Source organism: Amblyraja radiata, chromosome 39, assembly GCF_010909765.2.
Source record: "Amblyraja radiata isolate CabotCenter1 chromosome 39, sAmbRad1.1.pri, whole genome shotgun sequence".
Taxonomy (NCBI): domain Eukaryota; kingdom Metazoa; phylum Chordata; class Chondrichthyes; order Rajiformes; family Rajidae; genus Amblyraja; species Amblyraja radiata.
This window is the reverse complement of record NC_045994.1, coordinates 17,521,801-17,544,576: the sequence shown is the minus strand read 5'-3', so window position 1 is coordinate 17,544,576 and position 22,776 is coordinate 17,521,801. Positions and strand designations below refer to the sequence as shown.

General features: G+C 47.5%; 1 protein-coding gene across 5 annotated transcripts in view; it reads right to left on the bottom strand.

The window, feature by feature from the left end:
- LOC116967462 (zinc finger MIZ domain-containing protein 1-like) overlaps window positions 1–22,776 on the bottom strand; it is a 73,505-nt gene that overhangs the window by 16,118 nt on the left and 34,611 nt on the right. For 4 of the 5 annotated variants that reach the window (XM_033014045.1, XM_033014046.1, XM_033014048.1 and 1 more), the window contains 11 exons: window positions 21,177–21,321; window positions 18,991–19,108; window positions 15,795–16,003; window positions 15,471–15,669; window positions 14,073–14,345; window positions 13,066–13,248; window positions 11,647–11,718; window positions 8,147–8,318; window positions 6,974–7,115; window positions 2,144–2,354; window positions 717–822 (listed from right to left, as the gene is read on the bottom strand). In XM_033014045.1, coding sequence (XP_032869936.1) covers window positions 717–822; window positions 2,144–2,354; window positions 6,974–7,115; window positions 8,147–8,318; window positions 11,647–11,718; window positions 13,066–13,248; window positions 14,073–14,345; window positions 15,471–15,669; window positions 15,795–16,003; window positions 18,991–19,108; window positions 21,177–21,321 — 1,830 coding nt within the window. The remainder of the gene's footprint in view (window positions 1–716; window positions 823–2,143; window positions 2,355–6,973; window positions 7,116–8,146; window positions 8,319–11,646; window positions 11,719–13,065; window positions 13,249–14,072; window positions 14,346–15,470; window positions 15,670–15,794; window positions 16,004–18,990; window positions 19,109–21,176; window positions 21,322–22,776) is intronic. The other variant, XM_033014047.1, reaches the window with a different exon arrangement.

The following is a 22,776-nucleotide window of genomic DNA, read 5'->3' as shown; positions in this document are numbered from 1 at the left end:
AGCTCTATCTAGCTCTCTCTTGAAAGCATACAGAGAACCGGCCTCCACTGCCTTCCGAGGCAATGAATTCCACAGATTCACAACTCTCTGTGTGAAATAGTCACATTGCTCTGAAACAGACGCGTTGGCCCACCCCAACCATCAGTTTTTCATACTCCCTCACCCCCACCCCCCCCCCCCTCCACAAGAGTCTATCCATCACCTACACACAAGAGGATACTTAGTGGCCAAAACCCACCAAATCCACTTATCTTAGGGATCGTAGTTCTGTGGAATAGAGACCAGGGGATTTTAGGAGCCAATGGCTATTTCCTACAGATGATTATACTGGTCTTGAAAAATTAGGCAGCACGGTGGCGCAGCGGTAGAGTTGCTGCCTCACAGCGCCAGAGACCTGGGTTCGATCCCGACTACGGGCGCTGTCTGTACGGAGTTTGTACGTTCTCCCCGTGACCTGGGTGGGTTTTCTCCGAGATCTTCGATTTCCTCCCGCACTCCAAAGACGTACAGGTTTGTAGGTTAATTGGCTTGGTATAAGTGTAAATTGTCCCTAGTGTGTGTGTGTAGGATAGTGTTAGTGTGCGGGGATCGCTGGTCGGTGCAGACTAGGCAGGCCGAGGGGCCTATTTCCGCGCTGTATCTCTAAACTAAATTAAACAATTCTTAACCACATGCTTCCCCCTTCAGAAGTGATGATGGAGCCGAGAATGACTCACTTTTAGTTATACAATGCTCTGCAGGTAGTAGTCTCTTCTTCAGGAGGCCTTGTAATACTGACCGCACTGACGGCCTGTGAACCAACTGTAGCACAAATAGATGTGACTGCAAGATAAAGAGAATGAGCATCAGTTAACAAGAGGAGAATTACAGCTGGTTCAACGGGGATTGGATTCAATCAAATGTTTATTTTAGTGCTGCAGTTTATATTAGAGCGGCATGATTGAAAGTGGAACCTTTTCCTGAATGCAATAACAACTATTTCCTAGTTTGTCCACAACCCTTCCTGGCTTGTTCAAATGAGGCAACTTCCACGTCAGCCCAGCCAAATCAAGGCAGACATGTTTAGTTCGCCTCTTGCAATTGGGAGCAGAATTAGACCAGCCTGGCCCTCTATCGATTAAGTTTGCGGATGACACCAAGGTTAGCTGTGGTCCCACACTATCAAAGTGTACAGAAGGATATAGATCAGATGCACAAATGGACGGAGAAACGGCAGATGGAGTATAATCCGTGCAAGTGTGAGGTGTTGCACTTCATGAGGTCAAATATAAGGGAGAAATATACAATTAATGGCTTGGAGTCTCTACAGCATCGATGTACAGGGGGACCTTGAGGTCCAAGTCTATAACTCCCTGACTGTGGCAACACAAGTGGACAGAGTGGTACAAAGGCATACGTGTGCTTGTATTCATCGGTCGGAGCAAGTCAGGAAGCCATGATACAGCTTTGTGGGACTTTGGTCGGGCCACATTTGGAGTATTGCGTGCAGTTCTGGTCGCACCCATTACAGGATGTGGTGGGGTTCACCAGGGGGGTGAGGGGGTTCACCAGGGTGATGCCTGATTGGGGGGTGTTAACTACAGCGAGCGGTTGGCCAGACCAGGATTGTTTTCTCTAAAATGTCGGCAGTTGCAGGGAGACTAGATCGAAGTATTTAACATTATGGAAGGCATCAATAGGGTGGACAGTCATAAGCAAAGATCCTACAGCGAGCAAGATAGTCCACTCGATGAAAAAGACGTAGTACGGTCATGGGCAGATTCGCGGGTAATTTTCGGCCCCATTTCCGTAACCGGCTTCCGTCTCCGCACCAAAGATCCCGTAGGATACTAGTGCGGAGACGGAAGCCGGTTACGGAAACATCCTCGTAAAAATAAAAGTTATTTGGTAAAAATCGTTTCCTCATTTTCAGAATTTTAATTTATTAACACAAACTGTTCCCCCGCAACGTTGATTACACTGCGAGTCGGGTCGGGTTACGGAAATGGATGAAAAAAAGGCCCATGTTCCGCTCCGTTCCTACTGCACGTCAGCCCATTGCGTTTAGCAGGAGTGGTCTATCTTGCTCCGCTATAGGATCTTTAGCCATAAGCTCCACAAGCTGGGACAGGGTGTAGATGATGGAGAGAGTGCTGGTACTCACACAACAGCAGGCGGTAACCGTGATCTGGATTGTGTTCCTCCCAGGCTGACACACGTGCTTCAGGTACAGCGGCTTGTGGGAGGTTTTATTGTCACCTCGTTCAATGCAGAGAGGAGTGGCGTTCACGCTGACCTGGACCGAGGCTGGCCAGTTAGTGTTCATCTGTCGGTCCTCATGGTGGTAACACTTGAACTGAAGCTCCAGGTCAGGCCTGAAGGAAATATTTGAACAAGTTTGCTTTATAACACATCTCTTAAATTGAATAGTTTAATTCTGAAATCAGAAAGATGAGCAAATGAACACACTCTATATGTAACAATCTCTTATTTCTATTTAGAGTTATATTGGTTTTACTTTAAAAAAACTTGTACTTGTGAATTGCCAATCCAGCAACATACAGGTGCCCGTACAAGGAACAGTGCGTGTCATATTCCAAGTTCCTGATGTCAGCATCAAGCATTCCATGTGTTAAAAACAAGCAGGGCCCTGTACCTTCCCACACACCCACACTAGATCCAGCAACACCTATATACTGAAGATAGACACAGAGTGCTGGAGTAACTCAGCGGGTCAGGCAGCATCTGTGGAGAACATGGATAGGTGACGTTTCACAGAGTGCTGGAGTAACTCAGCGGGTCAGGCAGCATCTGTGGAGAACATGGATAGGTGACGTTTCACAGAGTGCTGGAGTAACTCAGCGGGTCAGGCAGCATCTGTGGAGAACATGGATAGGTGACGTTTCACAGAGTGCTGGAGTATCTCAGCGGGTCAGGCAGCATCTGTGGAGAACATGGATAGGTGATGTTTTGGGTCGAGACCCTTCTACAGACTGGAGTCAGGGGAAAGGGAGGTATAGACTGTGATGTAGATTTGATTTAAACCTGCATCTGCAGTTCCTTCCTACACATTAATATTCTAGACTTCCAAATAAAGAACCTAATTAAGAATGGTCCTCAGCTGAGAGTCTAAACTATTATGTGAACTTCTTGAAGGACGGGGAGAAACAAAATTGGCACAAATAAACACAAGAGCACTGAAGATATTCCTGGATGTGTTGGCAGCAGTAAACGGCAGGAGTTTGCAAGTGAATAAAAACTGTGATTCGTAATTCAAACTCAGAGATTTTAATACATACAGTTCCTGTCTTGTTAGTGTCAAACTATTGTGCAGTTTTGCAGAAAGAGCTTGTGGATGGCTGGCTTGTTGCTGTGGTATGCCAGAAATATAGAGAATGGCATCAACTCCCACACCCGGAGATGTACCTCTGTGTCATCTTTGATTATTCAGCTAATTCATTGCTTAGCCCTTGCTTGTATAATGAGCCCATCGCCAGGACTGCAATGCAGCAAAAAACAGCCTTTAACTCAAACCAGAAGAAAATTCAGTGCAGTAATGAGATCAAATGCCTTCACTTCACTGGCTGTAAAACACTGCCTCACCAATGTTGCCCACCTCCTCCTGGACCCTAATGTTGGCTTAAACCTCTCAAAACCCCCACCATCTGCACAGTGGCATCAATATTTGGAATGGCCTTGCACACAGAAAACAATATTTAAAAAATGTTGCACTGTAGAAACATAGACAATAAGAGCAGGAGGAGGCCATTCGGCCCTTAGAGCCAGCACCACCATTCATTGTGATCATGGCTGATCGTCCCCAATCAATAACCCGTGCCTGCCTTCTCCCCACATCCCTTGATTCCACCAGCCCCTAGAGCTCTATCTAACTCTCTCTTAAATCCATCCAGTGACTTGGCCTCCACTGCCCTCTATGGCAGGGAGTTCCACAAATAATGTTGGAGGGCAGGTATGAAGAGCGCACCACCAGAGGCGAGGACTGCACAGAGCTGGTCAGGGGAGGGAGAGGAACATTTACAAGATTTCTTGGTGTCTGTGAACTGGGCAATGTTAAAGCACTCGGCAACGGACCTGAATGAATACGTCACAGTCCTTTACAGGCTTCATAAGGAAATGTGTAGAGGACTGTGTTCCAACAAAAACCTTCAGTGTGTTTGCTTGGATGAACCATGAGATCCACATTCTTCTGAAGACCAGATCACAAGCATTCAGGTCTGGTGACGCAGAGATCTATAAGAAGTCCAGATACGACCTTGACAAGGCCATCAAAAAGGTCAAAGGGAACTTTTGCTTCAAGCTGGAGGATGAGACGGATGTTCGGCAACTGTGGTAGGGCTTGAAGGCCAGCACCTCCTACAAGGCAAAATCAGGAGGCAGCTCCAACGACAGTGAAGCATCACTCCCTGAGAGAGCTCAATGCGTATTACGCACGCTTTGATAGGGGTAACACTGATGTGCAAGATAAAGTTACATAACACGATAAAGAATGTCTTTATTTCTCCCCTGCAAAGGAAGGACCAACCAATCGCCTTGTGATGAAGATGGGTTCCTTTCACAGAAATAAACTAGCCATTGGAGATTGCAAATGTGGTTAAATGTGACCTTTGATTAGACGTGAAATACAGTGAATTCAGCATTGGGAAATATCACAGCAAGAAATAAAGTTGCCCCGAGGGTGTATTTATATTTGGAGCTGTTCAAGAAGAGACCATAGTATCTCGTCTATTATACGTTTAAGTCAGTCACTGACAGGACGTTAACATGATGTCCGAGCGATTCCAGCAAACTGGACAGGTGTTGCATCCGGGAAGTTGCAAACTGCAACAAGTCTCAATGAGCGAGATACACAGAGTGCTGGAGTAACTCAGCGGGTCAGGCAGCATCTGTGGAGAACATGGATAGGTGACGTTTCACAGAGTGCTGGAGTAACTCAGCGGGTCAGGCAGCATCTGTGGAGAACATGGATAGGTGACGTTTCACAGAGTGCTGGAGTAACTCAGCGGGTCAGGCAGCATCTGTGGAGAACATGGATAGGTGACGTTTCACAGAGTGCTGGAGTAACTCAGCGGGTCAGGCAGCATCTGTGGAGAACATGGATAGGTGACGTTTCACAGAGTGCTGGAGTAACTCAGCGGGTCAGGCAGCATCTGTGGAGAACATGGATAGGTGACGTTTCACAGAGTGCTGGAGTAACTCAGCGGGTCAGGCAGCATCTGTGGAGAACATGGATAGGTGACGTTTCACAGAGTGCTGGAGTAACTCAGCGGGTCAGGCAGCATCTATGGAGCTAAGGAAATAGGCAACGTTTCGGGCCGAAACCCAGAAGGGTTTCGGCCTGAAACGTTGCCTATTTCCAGAAGGATTTCGGCCCGAAACGTTGCCTATTTCCTTAGCTCCATAGATGCTGCTGCACCATAACTCAGCGGGTCAGGCAGCATCTGTGGAGAACATGGATAGGTGACGTTTCACAGAGTGCTGGAGTAACTCAGCGGGACAGGCAGCATCTGTGGAGAACATGGATAGGTGACGTTTCACACAGTGCTGGAGTAACTCAGCGGGTCAGGCAGCATCTGTGGAGAACATGGATAGGTGACGTTTCACACAGTGCTGGGGGTGTAGTTGGATTCACGGGAGGTGGTCTTGGAGGGGAGGATGCTCGGCAGTTTGAGGAGCATCTCAGACAATACAGCTCACCCCCTCCATGACTCAGTGGTCAACCTGAGGAGCACCTTCAGCAACAGACTGGTACCACCAAGATGCAGCACAGAACGCCACAGGAGATCCTTCATCCCTGTGGCTATCAAACTGTACAACTTCTCCCCCCTTCTGTCGTGGGGTAGACTGACTCCCCCCGCCCCCCCCAATCTTTGCACATCCCCAATCCTGGACTGTCCACTCATCACTTTAATTTCATGTTTGGTGTATCTTGTTGTGTTTTACCAATTTCCCTCGCGAGATAAATAAAGTCCTATAGTCTGGCATCATACGGAGCACCAGCCACAAGGATCGTTGCAGTCTACTTCCTGTACTGTTTACTTCCCTTGTCCTGCCCATGGAGCTCCTTTGTGAAGTTTAGTGCCTCCGAGTCAGTCCAAAATTAACCTTATTCAAAATTCAAAACGAGGTACTTGCCAATGACTGATGTACTTTAAAAATAAATCCTTAAATATCAAACTAACCAGCGTCTTCCTTCCCCTCCCCCCCAACAACTATGTGCACCAGTAATATTATTATTATTTAGTGTGTGGGATGATCATAAGATCATAAGTGATAGGAGTAATTTAGGCCCTTCGGCCCATCAAGTCTATGCCACCCAATCATGGCTGATCTATCCCTCCTAACCCCATTATCCCCATAACCTCTGACACCCGTACTAATCAACAATCCATCTATCTCTGCCTTAAATATATCCACTGACCTGACCTCCACAGCCGTCGGTGGCAAAGAATTCCACAGATTCACCACCCTCTGACTAAAGAAATTCCTCCTCATCTCCTTCCTAAAGGTACATCCTTGAATGGCCACGGTTGTTGTCCGAATCAATTTCAAGATCCTTCTTTAAGTCTACAAAGCCCTTAACGGGCTCGCCCCCACCTACATCAAAAGCCTGCTTACCCACCACACCACCTCCAGGTCCCTCAGATCGGCCGACTTGGGGTTACATAAGCTCAGGGGCGACTGCACCTTTGCGGTTGCAGCTCCTAGACTGTGGAACAGCAGCATCCCCTCTTCCCATCACAACTGCCCCCTCCATCGACTCCTTTAAGTCGAGACTTAAAACTTATTTCTACTCTCAAGCGTTTCTTGAGGTTCTCTGAGGGAGCGCTGTATATATGTATTTATATGTATGTGTTGTTGATCTATGTACCACTGTATGTAGCATGTTAGTACCTGTACTGATGTAAAGCACTTTGGTCAATGAGAGTTGTTTTTAAATGTGCTATAGACATAACATTGCCTTGACATGACTGACCTCCACATCAGCGTCTGGTGTACGGAGTGGCGGAGGTGGAAGACGTGGTTGCTGACAGCTAGATTGTGTTCCAGGCGGAAGGGTTCCAGCACCACACCGTCACGCACTGGGAACGTCAGCCGTAGCTCATCTGCCGGGTTTGCTGAAATCAACACAAACGTTGGCATCGTGATGTTTCTCTTCCCAATATCGTTACATTTTCACATCAGAATCCATGGTGTTAGATGACACCTCTCATTGTGTCTTTGATTCCAACAAGACCCCTATCATCTCAATGTGTAGGAAGGAACTGCAGATGATGCTTTAAACCCAAGATAAACACAAAAAGCTGGAATAACTCAGCAGGACGGGCTGCATCTCTAGAGAAGGAATGGGTGACTTTTCGGGTCGAGACCCTTCTTCAGTCTGAGGAAGGGTCTCGACCCGAAACGTCACCCATTCCTTCTCTCCAGAGATGCTGCCTGTCCCGCTGAGTTATTCCAGCTTTTTGTGTCTATCCCCACCATGTCAAGCTGCTCCTCCTGGTACTGTTCACATTATCTAAAGGGAACTAAGCACAGTGCTTACTGCACGGCAGCTTCATGCATCAGAAGTCCAATGACTGCTTTTCAACCTCGCCCGCCTCCCCCAATATTATTCCGGAGGTTGGGATGACTCAGGCAGCTTTCATGGGGAACTGTCTTCAAACATCTTGCACCTGCCTCTCCTCCAACAAAAGCTTCAGCTTTCTCCATTTCTAAAACTAAGATGACTTCTACCATAGAGATACAGCGCAGAAACAGACCCTTCGGCCCACTGAGTCCGCATCGACCATCGATCCCCGCACGTTAGAACTATCCGATGCACACTAGGGATAATTTACACTTATACCAAGCCAATTAATCTACAAACTTGCATGTCTTTGGAATGTGGGAGGAAACTGGAGCACCCGGGGAAAACTCACTCGGTCACGGGGAGATGGTACAAACTCCGTACAGACAGCGCCCGTAGTCGGGTCAAACCCGGGTCTCTGGTGCTGTGAGGCAGCAACTCTACCACTGTGCCACACTCTTGTTTACTCTTGCTATTTACTCGAGTTAAGCCTGATCACCAATCTTCTTGCCGTTGCCGTGCTCGGCTCGGTCCAGGTTGTACCCGTGTTAGTGCGTGACTACGATAGAAGCCGGTACTCACATGCTGGGGGAGGTGGGAGACTGTTCAGGTTAGGCTTGATGTCGGGGAGAAAGGGTGATTTGACATCCTGGGTTGGTGACATGTAAGGAGGAATGCTGTTTCCCGGAGTCATGGGCGGAGTTGGGTTGCCCGAGATGGGGGAGCTGGGGTAACCAGGCATAGATCTGGAAGGCTGCAAAATAAAAGTGGTTTAAATATGCAGCATAATATTCACAATGCATAAACCCTTCTAGAGGACCAGAGACCTCACTCGTTAGCATCTGCTGGCAACCATGCTCCTCTTAACCTCCTCTAGCAGAATCAACAATGTCCCAAAGTTCCTTTCCCTCTGACATCTTCTTCAAACATCATTCCTCTACCTCTGCTCCCCCAAGAGTTTCTCAAATTTCTCAATAAAAAGTTTATATACTTCAAAAAAAAGTGAATTGCTTTCGGGTGACATTCCTGGCCCTGAGTTTAGATTTGTAGTTGCCACGTATACCCGAGGTACAGTGAAAATCTTTCTTTGCACGCTATCCAAGCAGATCAGATAATACTATACATAAATACAATCAAGTACCCTGTCTGAGTGTCTCTTACTGTAAACTATGTAGACAGAGCCAATCATAGACAAAATGCTGGAGTAACTCAGGCAGCACCTTTGGAGAGAAGGAATGGGTGACGTTTCGGGTTGAGATCCTTCTTCAGACCCGAAACGGCACCCATTCCTTCTCTCCAGAGATGCTGCCTGACTCACTGAGTTACTCCAGCATTTTGTGTCTATCTTGGTGCCAACTAGCATCTGCAGTTCATTCCTGCAGATGCTAGCTGATAAATCCCCTGGGCCTGATGGATTACATCCAAGGGTCTTGAGGGAGATAGCGGGGGGGATTGTGGATGCATTGGTGATAATTTTCCAAAACTCCCTGGAGGCAGGAACGGTCCCAGTGGATTGGAAAATGGCCAATGTAACACCTATATTTAAAAAAGGAAGTAAACAGAAAGCGGGTAACTATAGACCGGTTAGTCTAACATCGGTGGTGGGTAAAATGTTAGAGACAATTATTAAAGAAACACTAACGGGGCACTTGGATAAACATGACTTCATCGGACAGAACCAGCATGGTTTTGTGAAGGGGAAGTCCTGTTTAACGAATTTGCTCGAATTCTTTGAGGAAGTAACAACCCGGGTGGATAAAGGGGAACCGGTGGATGTGGTATACTTGGACTTCCAAAAGGCTTTTGACAAGGTGCCACATAAGAGACTATTGCTAAAAATAAAAAATTATGGAATTGGGGGTAATATATTAGCATGGGTAGAGGATTGGCTAACAAATAGGAAGCAGAGAGTGGGGATAAATGGTTCATACTCGGGATGGCAACCGGTAACTAGCGGGGTTCCGCAAGGGTCGGTGCTGGGACCCCAGTTGTTCACAATTTATATAAATGATTTGGAGGAGGGAACCAAGTGTAATATATCAAAATTTGCGGACGATACAAAAATGGGAGGAAAAGTAGGGGATGAGGAGGATAGGAAGAGTCTGCAAAAGGATATAGATAAGCTAGGTGAGTGGGCAACAACTTGGCAGATGAAGTTTAATACTAATAAATGTGAAGTCATTCACTTTGGGAAAAAAAATGATAGGGCAAGTTATTTTCTAAATGAGGAGGAGCTGCGTTGTAATGCAACGCAAAGGGATCTAGGGGTATTAGTACATGAATCACTAAAAGTTAGTATGCAGGTGCAGCAAGCAATCAGGAAGGCCAATGGAGTTTTGGCCTTTATTGCTAGGGGGATTGAGTATAAAAACACGGAGGTCTTGCTGCAGCTGTACACAGTATTAGTGAGACCACATTTGGAATACTGTGTACAGTTCTGGGGTCCATACTTAAGAAAGGATGTACTAGCCCTGGAGGCAGTGCAGCGAAGGTTTACAAGATTAATTCCTGCAATGAGGGGATTGACATATGAGGAAAGGTTAAGTAGGCTGGAACTCTACTCTTTGGAGTTTAGAAGAATGAGAGGCGATCTCATTGAAACATATAAGATCGTGAGGGGCCTTGATCGGGTGGATGCACCGAGGATGTTCCCAATGATCGGGGAAACTAGAACTAGGGGACATAGTTGCAGAATAAGGGGGGGCTCTTTTAAAACTGAGATGAGGAAGAACTTCTTCACCCAGAGGGTGGTTAATTTATGGAATTCACTGCCCCAGGGAGCAATGGAAGCAGAAACTTTAAATATATTTAAGACTAAAATAGATGTTTTTTTAGCTGCCAAGGGGATAAGGGGCTACGGGGAGAGGGCAGGGATATGGACCTAGGTATGGTTAGTATAGTAAGACCTGAGTGATCTCCTGGACAAGTGTCGATCGCCTAGATTGGGGTCGGAGAGGAATTTCCCGGATTTTTTTCCCGAATTGGACCTGGGTTTTTATCCGGTTTTTTGCCTCCCCCAGGAGATCACGAGGTTTTTGGGGTGGAGAGGGGTGATAGCGGTATAAAGGGGAGGGTAGTGTCTTGTGTTCTGTGTCTTGTGTCTACTGTTTGTGGGTAAGTGTGTCTGTTTAGTGTTCAGCCATGAGCGAATGGCGGTGCGGGCTCGATGGGCCTGGTGGTCTACTCTCGCGCCTACTTTCTATGTTTCTATGTTTCTATGCAGGTAAAGCCAGTGTTAGGTGCAGCCACTCTGCTATGCAGTTTTATGGAGCCTGATAATGATCAGCAAGTCTACAGTCCATGTTTGAGGATCGCTGGCTGACAGGTTCGAGGAACAGTCACAGCCGGCACTGTCAGCAGGCAAGACCCCCTCTGGGATCACGGATAAAACTGGACGTGCAGCAGTTTTAAAAGACTGATGAAAAGTGTATCTGGTTTTTGCTACAGATCCCACGGTGTGTATGCATTTGGTATGTGTACCAGAGGACATAGGTTTAAGGTGAGGGGGGGACAGATTTAATAGGAACCTAGGGGGCAACCTTTTATACATATAGGGTGGTGGGTGAATGGAACGAGCTACTGGAGGAGGTAGTTGAGGCAGGGACTATCACAATGCTTAAGAAACATTTAGACCAGTAAGTCAAGTCAAGTCATTCTACATGGGTAGGATAGATTCAGAGGGACGTGAACCAAACGCAGGCAGGTGGGACTTGGTGTAGATGGGACATGTTGGTCGGCATGGGCAAGTTGGGCTGAAGGGCCTGTTTCCATGCTGTATGATGTTCTATGCTATATAACGGTGAAGCTCAGAATGTAAGCAGTTTACTGATAGCTATGCACTTTGATAAATTGTGTACATATGTTGCTCTGATTATGCAATGTTTAATTTTTGTTCATTCACTTGAAAAATAATATTTTACTGCAGTAATTCCACCAATTTCTATTCTTTGAAACTTCTAAATTATACGAACAATCTGTGCGATGTACAGACAATGTAACTCCTGTGAATGCTGAGCCTTGATGACTGTATACAGAGCTGGACTGTTTATTGTTGGCCGTTGCTGAAAGGTAGAGGTACCTACCCCAGTAATGTTGGCCGGGCTGTAGCTGCCACACATGAAGCTGTTACTCTGCCCGTTATATTTCTCAGATGGCTGTAAAACACAAAACCCCAACAAATGTGGCCATCAACAAAAGCAAACATTCCAATACAAGTCTCTCACTCAACATCAAGCTGACCAGTGGCACAGGGTTCACTGATTAGTACCGGGGTCAGAGGTTATGGGGAGAAGGCAGGAGAATGGGGTTAGGAGAGAGATAGATCAGCCATGATTGAATGGGTGGGCCGAATGGCCTAATTCTACTCCTGTGATTTAGGAGCTTATGACCTTTTCATCTGACCTATAGCTTATGACCTTATTGACTTACGAGCTTATGACCTTATTCAAGATTCAAGAGAGTTTATTGTCATGTGTCCCTGATAGGACAATGAAATTCTTGTTTTGCTTCAGCACAACAGAATATAGTAGGCATTGACTACATGATTATCTGTTTAGCTGCTGAAAAAGTGTTGTCCAGAGCTCATCAGAATCACTAGGGTAAATGTTTGTGTTTATTGTCACGTGTACCGAGGTACAGTGAAAAGATTTTGTTGCGTGTGGTGATTTAATGTCTGAAACTCCCCCTCTTGCTCATCATCCCTGTCCAAAATGATGGGCACTGACAGCTGGGAAGATGCTGAACCCATCACCTCTGCAGTGAGCGTGGCTGCATTCTGGTCCCGACAATGCTGGTGAACAAAGCCAAAACCTTCCACGTCTCTTCCTAACCTTGAATGCAAAAGTCTCGAGACCTCTCTACATCCCCACATACCCCTCGTACCTAGGCCAGGAACGTGACCCTAAAGGACAGAAAACTGAAAGGACTCAGCAGGTGCACAGAGGGGCACAGAGTTAACATTGAAGTTGAAGGTTCTAAAAGGAGAAGGTGAGAGGGGAGAGATTGAAGAGGGATCTGAAGAGAAACACTTTCCCCGCTGCTCCACCCTGCGGCACCAGTCTGCTGAGTTACAGCAGATCAATCTCTTCCATTGTAATTGCCTCTTGCATCTCGGCTAATGAAGCAAGAGAATTAAGGGCCTGTCCCACGAGCATGCGACAAGCGCGACCTAACGTGGTCGCTTGAGCCGTTCGGCCTCGCGGGGCCGGTCCCATTTCGATCGCCAGAGCCGTATGGAATTGTGCGGAGCTGGTCCCGAAAAACTGACCGTGTTCAAAAATTCCACGCGGCAACGGCCTGCCGGCCCACAGCCGCCTCGACGCCGTACATCACACGCGAACTTCCCGCGGACTTCGCTCGCACTTCATGTCACACATTCCACATCCGGGCGGCCCCCGCTTCTGGTTAGGTCGCGCTTGCCGCATGGAGTCGCATGCTCGTGGGACAGGCCCTTAAAGCACATTTTGAAGGGAACGTTGGGAATGTCCAGATTCCGTTCCTACCTTGTAGTACTGACTCATCGCTGCTGGGGGCACTGGGTACTGCCCACTGCTTTGCTGACTTGACATCCTGTGTGCTGGGTAGTTGGGAGATGGGATGGACCGCTGGGGGTTGGAGGGTGGGTACTGGCTGGGCTGGCTGGAGTACTGGCTGCTCGCCACGTACTGTTGACCAGGGTAGCTTTGCTAAGGGCACAGAACACAATCGCCTCAGTCACTTTGCCCCGCCTCTCATCAAAACAATTGTTCTGTGTAAAAAAGCTTTTAAAATACAAAACATGTTGCAAATTCATGATGGTCTAACAATAAGTAAAAGATTCACTTCATTGTGATTTAAAAAAAAAAAAAAAAAATTTCAACTAGAACCAAGAATTCACATAAAATGTTTTAGTTTTGTGTCTTTCTGCGACTCAGGTACATGCTATTGCTGAGTATCGTCCAGCATCAGTCAGTCCTGTTAGACACCTAGTTATAAACCAGGTCTGTTTAACATCCAGCTCGTAACTAGGCTGGCCACTCCTCACTATTTTCCATTTCATTACATCCTCCACACATCAGCCACCACTCTGGACATAAACTTTAACCTTTTTGGTTTACAAGCCATTTGCATAATGGAAATTTACCCTTACTGAATTCACAAATTACAGCCCATTAAATTGAGATTTGGAATCAAATCCATGTGCATGGAATTCATGTAGAAAAACCAGCAGCATGTCAAGAGAGAGACCTTCCTTCAATAATATCAAAGGCAATGAGTCTCATTGGGAACAATTACCTGGCTCGAACCTTGGTTCCCTTCCCTCACATATAAATGCTTTGATACATCACATTCTTAATCTCACGAGAGCACAACTTCTTTTGGCATTTGGGATTTACAAGGAGCTGGGAGATGGAGCAATGCCTCTGGAACCCCAGCCCTGGACGTCTTACATGTGAGTTCTTATTGCCCTTACCCAGAGCAGGGCGTGCAGGAACAATGGTCAGGACAGCAGCATGAATGTCCCCGTTACCTCACTGATGTATGGCCTCTTGACTCCTTGCCCAGGCATCTGTTGTGCACTTCTGGAAGCTCCGTACCCAGGCTGGGGAATGCGCTGGCTTTGGGCACAGAACATGGGATTGATACCAGGAGATCTGGAGTGGCTCATGGACATGTGTGGGATACTCGACGGGCCCATCGTTCCAGCCATGCCTCCTGCGGTCATCCCTGTGGACATCTGCGGTGAGCCCCGGGGGCCAGAGTGATTCAGGTATTGGTTATTATAAGACTGCGCTGCACTTATCTGAAACAAAAATCAAATGAAACATCAGGCAAGTGTTTTGCTGAATGTGTGAATATCAAGTAGGAAGGCTGACATTTCTCAGCCAGTTAATGAGTCTCTTTGTCCATAACCACATAGATAGGTTCATCAATGTCAGACTGACACTTCCTTGATTTGAGTTTTTCCCCCTGATGTTATCAGATAACTGAACCATCCTATCACCAACTCGACAGCAGCCCTGACCCGTGTAGGATGGAACTGCAGATGCTGGTTTACACCGACCATAGTCACAACATCTCTGGAGAGAAGGAATGGGCGACGTTTCTGGTCGAGACCCTTCTTCAGACTGGTGGGCACAGGTTTAAGGTGAGATGGGAGACATCGAAAGGAGACCCAAGTGTTTCCACAGATTCACCACCCTCTGAATAAAGAAATTCCTCCTCATCTCCTTCCTAAAGGTACGTCCTTTTATTCTGAGGCTGTGCCCTCTGGTCCTAGACTCTCCCACTAGTGGAAACATCCTCTCCACATCCACTCTATCCGGGCCTTTCACTATTCAATGCTGAATTGAACAATTCAGATAACCAGCCTTTCCTGTTTCTGATAGAACTGGTCGTGCAAGATCATGATGTTATTCTCTCCATAAATGCTGCTGGATCTGCTGGATATCTCATAGAAACATAGACAATAGGTGCAGGAGTAGGCCATTCGGCCCTTCGAGCCTGCACCGCCATTCAATATGATCATGGCTGATCATCCAACTCAGTATCCCATCCCTGCCTTCTCTCCATACCCCCTGATCCCTTTAGCCACAAGGGCCACATCTAACTCCCTCTTAAATATAGCCAATGAACTGGCCTCGACTACCCTCTGTGGCAGAGAGTTCCACAGATTCACCACTCACTGTGTGAAAAACATCTTGGTCCTAAAAGACTTCCCCCTTATCCTTAAACTGTGACCCCTTGTCCTGGAACATTCTACTTTGTTCCAGAGTTCCAGCGACTGTTGTGTGTCTCTCACTATTCCAACATTTTATTTTTTATTTTGTTTTGATCCTCTCTCCCTCCCTTTCTCTCCTTCTTTCTCCCTCCCCCTCCCTCTCCCTCCCTCTCCCTCCAGGTCAGGCAGAGGTACGCTGCATCTTACCGGTCCATACTGGCTCATCTCCTGGTTCTGCTTCTCCTGCAGAGCTGCCACAGTGGCGGTAGCAGTGGCTGTAGCGGTGGCTGCGGCTGCAGCAACGGCGGCAGCAGCAGCAGCAGCAGCGGGCTGCGTGAAGTGCGTGGGAGGCCGGGAATGCGATGGGATTCCCATCCCACCCGAACTATTTGGGCCAGCAGAGTAACTAAAAGCAGAGAGAGAGAGAGAGAGCATTAATGAGAACGTCGGCGTGTATGAAGGAAGTGCTGGTTTAAAGCAGAGTGTGGCTGGGTTATTATTCACTATCTGGTTCATTACTGGGTTGGTTACCTTCCTCCATACGCTGCTCCTGCCGGGTAGTTGGGTCGCCCGTACATACTTTGCTGCATGTATGCCTTGCTCGAGGCCGTCTCTGTGGCTGGGAACGCCTGCTGTCCCATGTACGGCGGGGAGTTCATTCCTGGACCGTTCCCGGGTATCCCGGACGTCATGTGATTCCCGCTGGAGTTCCCGCCCGGAGGCATAGGAGACCCTAGGACCTGTGGCAGGGGCAGCAGAGGTTTAACACAAGTGGCCACTTGCTCTTGATTTCAGCTTTCAGAATTGTACACAATAGATGCAGGTGTAGAGGCCATTCGGCCTTTCCAGCCAGCACCGCCATTCACTGTGATCATGGCTGATCATCCCCAATCATTACCCCGTTCCTGCCTCCAGTACATCAGCACATTCACAACATTCCTCTGACAGCCAAGCTTCATTTCTTTCTTACATTGACCCACATTTTCTCCACGTCTGTTACACATACACCCGGTCACTTTACTGAAACTCCTCTTTGTAATAACTTAACAATTAAACAGATAGATCAGAGAACAGATTAGTTTAATTTAGAGATACAGCACGGAAACAGGCCCTTCGGCCCACCGAGTCCGTGCCGACCTGCGATCCCCGCACACTAACACTATCCTACACACACTGGGGACAATTTTACATTTACACCAAGTCAAACTTGCAAGCCTTTGGAGTGTGGGAGGAGACCTGAGCACCCGGAGAAAACCCACGCAGGTCACGGGGAGAACGTACAAACTCCATACAGACTGAGCCCTAGTCAGGATCGAACCCGGGTCTCCGGAGCTGTGAGGCAGCAGTTCTACCCGCTGCGCCACCGTGCCGCATGCATCGCTACCGAGGCAAATAAACCTCCGGTAATCCAGACGTCCTCTGGTGAAGGACTGGCAGATATCCCAGACTGACTTTATTCCAATGAATACTCCTACACACATTTAATTGATTTTGTTTCAATAACATTTCCAACAAGCCCAGTAAATATAAATTGAGTCTGGGAACTGGGGCCGCAGTGGGTGAGGAGTTTGGGAGATAATCAGCATGGGGGGGGGAAGACAGATGCGGAACAACCCATAGTGGACCAACATGGCTTTACTAAACTACACAGAGTAACGTCATCAAGTGTAGAAACAGGCCCTTTGGCCCAATGTGCCCATGCCAGCCACTAGTCCCACCTGCTTCAACTTAAACCTATGTCCCCTGGTTCTAGACTACCCCAACACATGGTGAGAGACTCTAAACACAGTGGAACCCTTCTGTTTTACTCCAGCACCCTTTCAGAAGGTTAAAAACACATTTACAATGTGACCTTTATAATTACAATGTAGTTTCTCAGTACAAGAACTCCAAGATACAGTAATCTCACAACATTTAATATTCTGGTTTGCTATTCTTCACAACAAAGTGACGATGCTAACTTTCCCTACATTATCTTGTATCTGTGTACACCTCTATGCAGACTGAGTTTCCCCACAACCTACTTTCCTGCTTTTCCTTGTATCACAGTTCATTTACACGCAATATAGTTTGTTATTTTATCTGGATGATTCATACAGGCTAAACAGCTGATGTCCTGACACTGATATCTTTGCCATCTCTCTAGTTAGTTTGTCAATTCCCCTTGACCCTTGCCCAACCCTCCGCTCCCCACCTTGTTCCCACCTCGCCCACATCTCTTCCCTTTGTCATCGTTACTCTTCTGCATATCTTTCATTATTTGTTCTATATCTCCCATTTCCCTCTCCCCTGACTCTCAGTCTGAAGAAGGGTCTCGACCCGAAACGTCACCCATTCCTTCTCTGCAGAGATGTTGCCTGTCCTGCTGAGTGACTCCAGCTTTGTGTCTATCTTTGGTGTAAAGCAGCATCTGCAGTTCCTTCCTACACTATTTTGTCAGTGTTTTCTTTGCCAATTTTCCAATCTGACGTTGGGATAAGTGGCCTGTGGTTCCCTCCTGTCTCCAGCCCTTCCCATCGACTGGGACTTGAGCAGAACCAGGGGATATGGGGAGGTCACAGAGATCACATCCACATCTCTCCAGCCAAATGCTGCAAGTTGACACATCAAGTCCTGTCGCTCCATTAGCCCTTCATCCCAATCACTGGTCCAATTCACTCCCTTCATTGGGTGGGCTTGCTTTACATCCCTGTGTTTTGTCTGTGATTTCCTACTTGTTATGGAATCTTTTATATTGTCTAACATGATGACAGATGCATAATATTCAATGCTGCTGCTATTTCCTTCATATCCACTTCCACAATGATGCATTTCCTTTGTTGTGCCGTATCTCTAACCGTATTCCACTGTGTGCTTCCTGAGCCAAGACCATTTCCTACAACTGTCCCATCGGTAGCCTTCAGTCATAGTTCTGCCCACCTCCTCTTCCATTCTGTGGTTGTTAAACATCAAGAATAGGTGACCCAAAACATCACCCATTCCTTCTCTCCAGAGATGCTGCCCGTCCCGCTGAGTTACTCCTGCATTTTGTGTCTATCTTCGGTTTAAACCAGCATCTGCAACCTCTTTGATCCCATTCCCACTCCACTCCACCCCACACACTCAACTCAGCAATCGGTTTGATCCCACGCCCAGTTACTCACTAGCTGGCGTTTCCCAGAGAACACTCACTGCCTGCATGGTTCGGCTGTATCATTAATTCCGTTGTGAAGTGGATATTTTAAATGTCTGGCCTGCCATGTAACATGCTTGTTGGTAGGTTCGCTGTTCAACGTGGTGGGAGAGATGGAACTGACAACTCCTGACAAGGTCTAATCCTATTTCTGGTCATGAGGAATAAGAGTAGAAATTAGGCCATTCGGCCCATCAAGTCTACTCCACCATTCAATAATGGCTGACCTATCTCTCCCTCCCAACCCCATTCTCCTGCCTTCTCCCCATAACCCCCGACAACCGCACTAATCAAGAGTGGGCGGTGAACTGGCCTCCACATGAGTAACGCTCACTCTCACAACTGAAGAGTCTGGTCTTCACAGAGGGCAGAGTTGGAGCAGAACGGTGGGAGCGAGGAGAGGAGAGGCGACTGCTCGCGAGTGCTCTCCCCCCCCGTCACTGTCGATACGACTCTGAACGTTGGGGTGATCAGCGTGTGGTGGAACAATAACGCGGGCTGCAAGGAAATAGTGAATAAATATCCAGGCAAGCCCAGAAAGGGAGTGAGTTTTACCTGACTCTGGGAGGTGTTATTGACTCCCCATACTGTCGTTACCACAGAGAGCGAGGGCGGAGGCTGAGTGGAGCTCTGTTGCCAAGGAACAGAATCATTGTATGTGAATGAGCCGTCACTGGGGAAGGAATGGAAAAGACAACAGCTGTCAGTGTGTGAGCAAAGCCTCTCTCTCTGTCTTGCAACTAGACACAGAAAAACAACGCGCTTACATCTAGCAGCAGCGGGGTTATAAAACTCCAGCACAGTTCCGTTAGTCTATCTTCAGTTCAGTGTAGTTTATTGTCACGTGTACCGAGGTACAGTGAAAAGCTTTTTGTTGCGTGCTAACCAGTCAGCAGAAAGACAATACATGATTACACCCGATCCATTTACAGTGTACAGATACATGATAAGGGAAGAATCATGCAGTCTGAGATAGACACTAAGTGCTGGAGTAACTCAGGCAAGCTGCACAAGCAAAATATGAGATGCTGTTCCTCCAATTGGCGTTTAGCCTCACTCTGACAATGGAGGAGACCGAGATCGAGCAGCACCTCATATCTCGCTTGGGTAGTTTACACCCCAGCGGTATGAACATTGGGTTCTCCAATTTCAGGTAGTCCTTGCTTTCTCCCTCCTTCCCCTCCCCTTCCCAGCTCTCCCACAGCCCACTGCCTCCGCCTCTTCCTTTCTTCTTCCCGCCCCCCATCCCCCCACCTCCATGTCAGTCTGAAGAAGGGTCTCGACCCGAAACGTCACCTATTCCTTCGCTCCATAGATGCTGCCTCAACCAGAGATAACTGCTCAGTAAATGGTTCCAAAGTGAAACAGTTTGAGCAGCGGAGATACATTAAAAGGCAACAAATATCTAACAATTCCACATCATTTTTTGAAATGTTAGATTTTTACCAAACATAATATAAAACTTGTAGCTTGAATCTGAAGATAGACACAAAATTCTGGAGTAACTCAGCGGGACAGGCAGCATCTCTGGAGAGAAGGAATAGGTGACATTTCGGGTTAAGTGGCCTCTTTAATGAAATCTCTGATTGTATAAACACCAAGACTCTGTGCATTTTTTGTAGATAAATAAATGTGTACGTCACGTGGTCGGAAAACAAATTAACAACGGGCCAAGTGCCGCTACGTGAGGCAGACAGGAACCGTCACACATAAACCACGACCATTCCTGCATCCTTCCTCCTCAAGCCTCCCTGCCTGTTGCTAACCCCACCGACACATAAACTCCTTGTCATCATAATACTGCTGCAAGAGTTGACAGACATCTTCCAAGCTTTACAGAGTCATAGAGTGACACAGTGTGGAAACAGGCCCTTCAGCCCAACTTGCCCACACCGGCCAACAATGTCCCAGCTACACTAGTCCCACCTGCCTGCGTTTGGTCCATATTCCTCCAAACCTGTCCTATCCATGTATCTGTCCAACTGTTTCTTAAACATTGGGATAGGCCCAGCCTCAACTACCTCCTCTGGCAGCTTGTTCCATACACCCACCACCCTTTGTGTGAAAAAGTTACCCCTCAGAATCCTATTAAATCTTTCTCCCTTCACCTTAAACCTCTGTCCTCGATTCCCCTACTCTGGGCATGAGACTCTGTGCGTCTACCCGATCTCCTGCCTACTCCCCATAACCCCTGACATCCGAACTAATCAACAATCTCTCCACCTTAAAAATGTCCAATGGCAGCATCCACAGCCTTCTATGGCAATGAATCTCACATATTCACCACCCTATGGTGAAAGAAATTCCTCCTCATCTCCTTTCTAAAGATACGTTCTTCTATTCTGAGTCTGTGACCTCTAGTCCTAGACTCTCCAACTAGTGGAAACATACTGCCAGCCTCAAAAAGGCTGGCAGTATCATCAAAGACCCGCTCCATCCTGGCCACACACTCATCTCCCTGCTACCTTCAGGTAGAAGGTACAGGAGCCTGAAGACTGCAACAACCAGGTTCAGGAATAGCTACTTCCCCACAGCCATCAGGCTATTAAACCTGGCTCGGACAAAACTCTGATTATTAATAACCCATTATCTGTTATTTGCACTTTATCAGTTTATTCATTCATGTGTTCTGTAGTAAATGCCTACTATGTTCTGTTGTGCTGAAGCAAAGAAAGAATTTCATTGTCCTATCAGCGACACATGACAATAAACTCACTTGAACTGCGTGCGTACGTACGTACCTGTGCGGTGTGGGCGGAAGCGAAGGCTTCATGGAGTTCATGGAGGGCGGGCCAGGCAGCTTAACGGCCGAGTTGTTGGAGCGGCTAGCCTGGTGGTGGAGGAGGAGAAGTCTACGCAGGTCCTCGCTCCACGAGGTGAGCAATGCTGGAACGCAAGCAACAGGCAAGTTAGTCAACACCAACCCAAACCCAAACACAGGCCACCACCTCCATAGACACAGCACTGAAACAAAGCAGGCACAACACACACACACACACACAAACACACAAAGTACATGCATACTACTCAGAACACACCCGATGGGCCGAATGGTCTAATTCTGCTCCCGTGTCTTTATAGTCTCAAAGTACTGGCTCAGTACCCAGCCTATATTTTATACCTCAGCGGGTCAGGCAGCATCTCTGGAGTAGACAGAAATGCTGGAGAAACTCAGCGGGTGCGGCAGCATCTATGGAGCTAAGGAAATGGGCAATGTTTCGGGCCGAAACCCTTCCTTAGATGCATCTCTGGAGAAACGTTTCAGGTCGAGACCCTTCTTCAGGCTGAGAGTCGTGGGTAAGGGAAATGAGAGGCATGTCCCAGTCTGAAGAAAGCTCTCGACCCAAAATGTCACCCATTCCTTCCCTCCAGAGATGCTGCCCGTCCCGCTGAGTTACTCCAGCATTTTGTGTCTATCCTCGGTTTAAACCAGCATCTACAGGTTCTTCCCACACAACCTGCAAGTCTTTGGAGTGTGGGAGGAAACCAGAGCATCTGGAGAAAGCCCACGTGGTCACAGGGAGAACATGCAAACTCCGTACAGACAGCACCCTTCGTCAGGATTGAACCCGGGTCTCTGGTGCTGTGAGGCAGCACTGTACGCACAGTTTCAATATCTATTCACGGAAGTGCTCCATATTTTGAAGTTGTGTTGTTATTTACGTACCTTGAGCTATTGTGTTACAAATTCATATTAGTGTTTATTAGACCTGTGATCGCTCTGAGGTCTTCTCCCCAGGACCTCCTGGCTACCAAGCACCCGACTATAGCACGGACATATGGACCAGCTCGCAAGGTGGTGCCCGACCCACGCAATTCTGCGGCAGAACCTGAGGTCAGTATCGAAAATAGACACAAAATGCTGGAGTAACTCAGCGGGACAGGCAGCATCCCTGGAGAGAAGGAATGGGTGACGTCTCGGGTCGAGACCCCTCTCCAGACTGAGAGTCAGGGGAGAGGGAGACAGAGATATGAAAGGGTGAGGTGTGAAAACGAGACATTAAAGGGGAGGAGATCAAGAAAAATGTGGAATAGACCATTGTCAGGTATGGGAAGGTGACCATAGAAACATAGAAAATAGGTGCAGGAGTAGGCCATTCGGCCCTTCAAGCTTGCACCGCCAGTCAATATGATCATGGCTGATCATCTAACTCAGTATCCTGTACCTGCCTTTCACTCCATACCCCCTGATCCCTTTAGCCACAAGGGCCACATCTAACTCCCTCTTAAATATAGCCAATGAACTGTGGCCTCGACAACCTTCTGTGGCAGAGAATTCCACAGATTCACCACTCTGTGTGAAAAATGTTTTTCTCATCTCGGTCCTAAAAGATTTCCCCT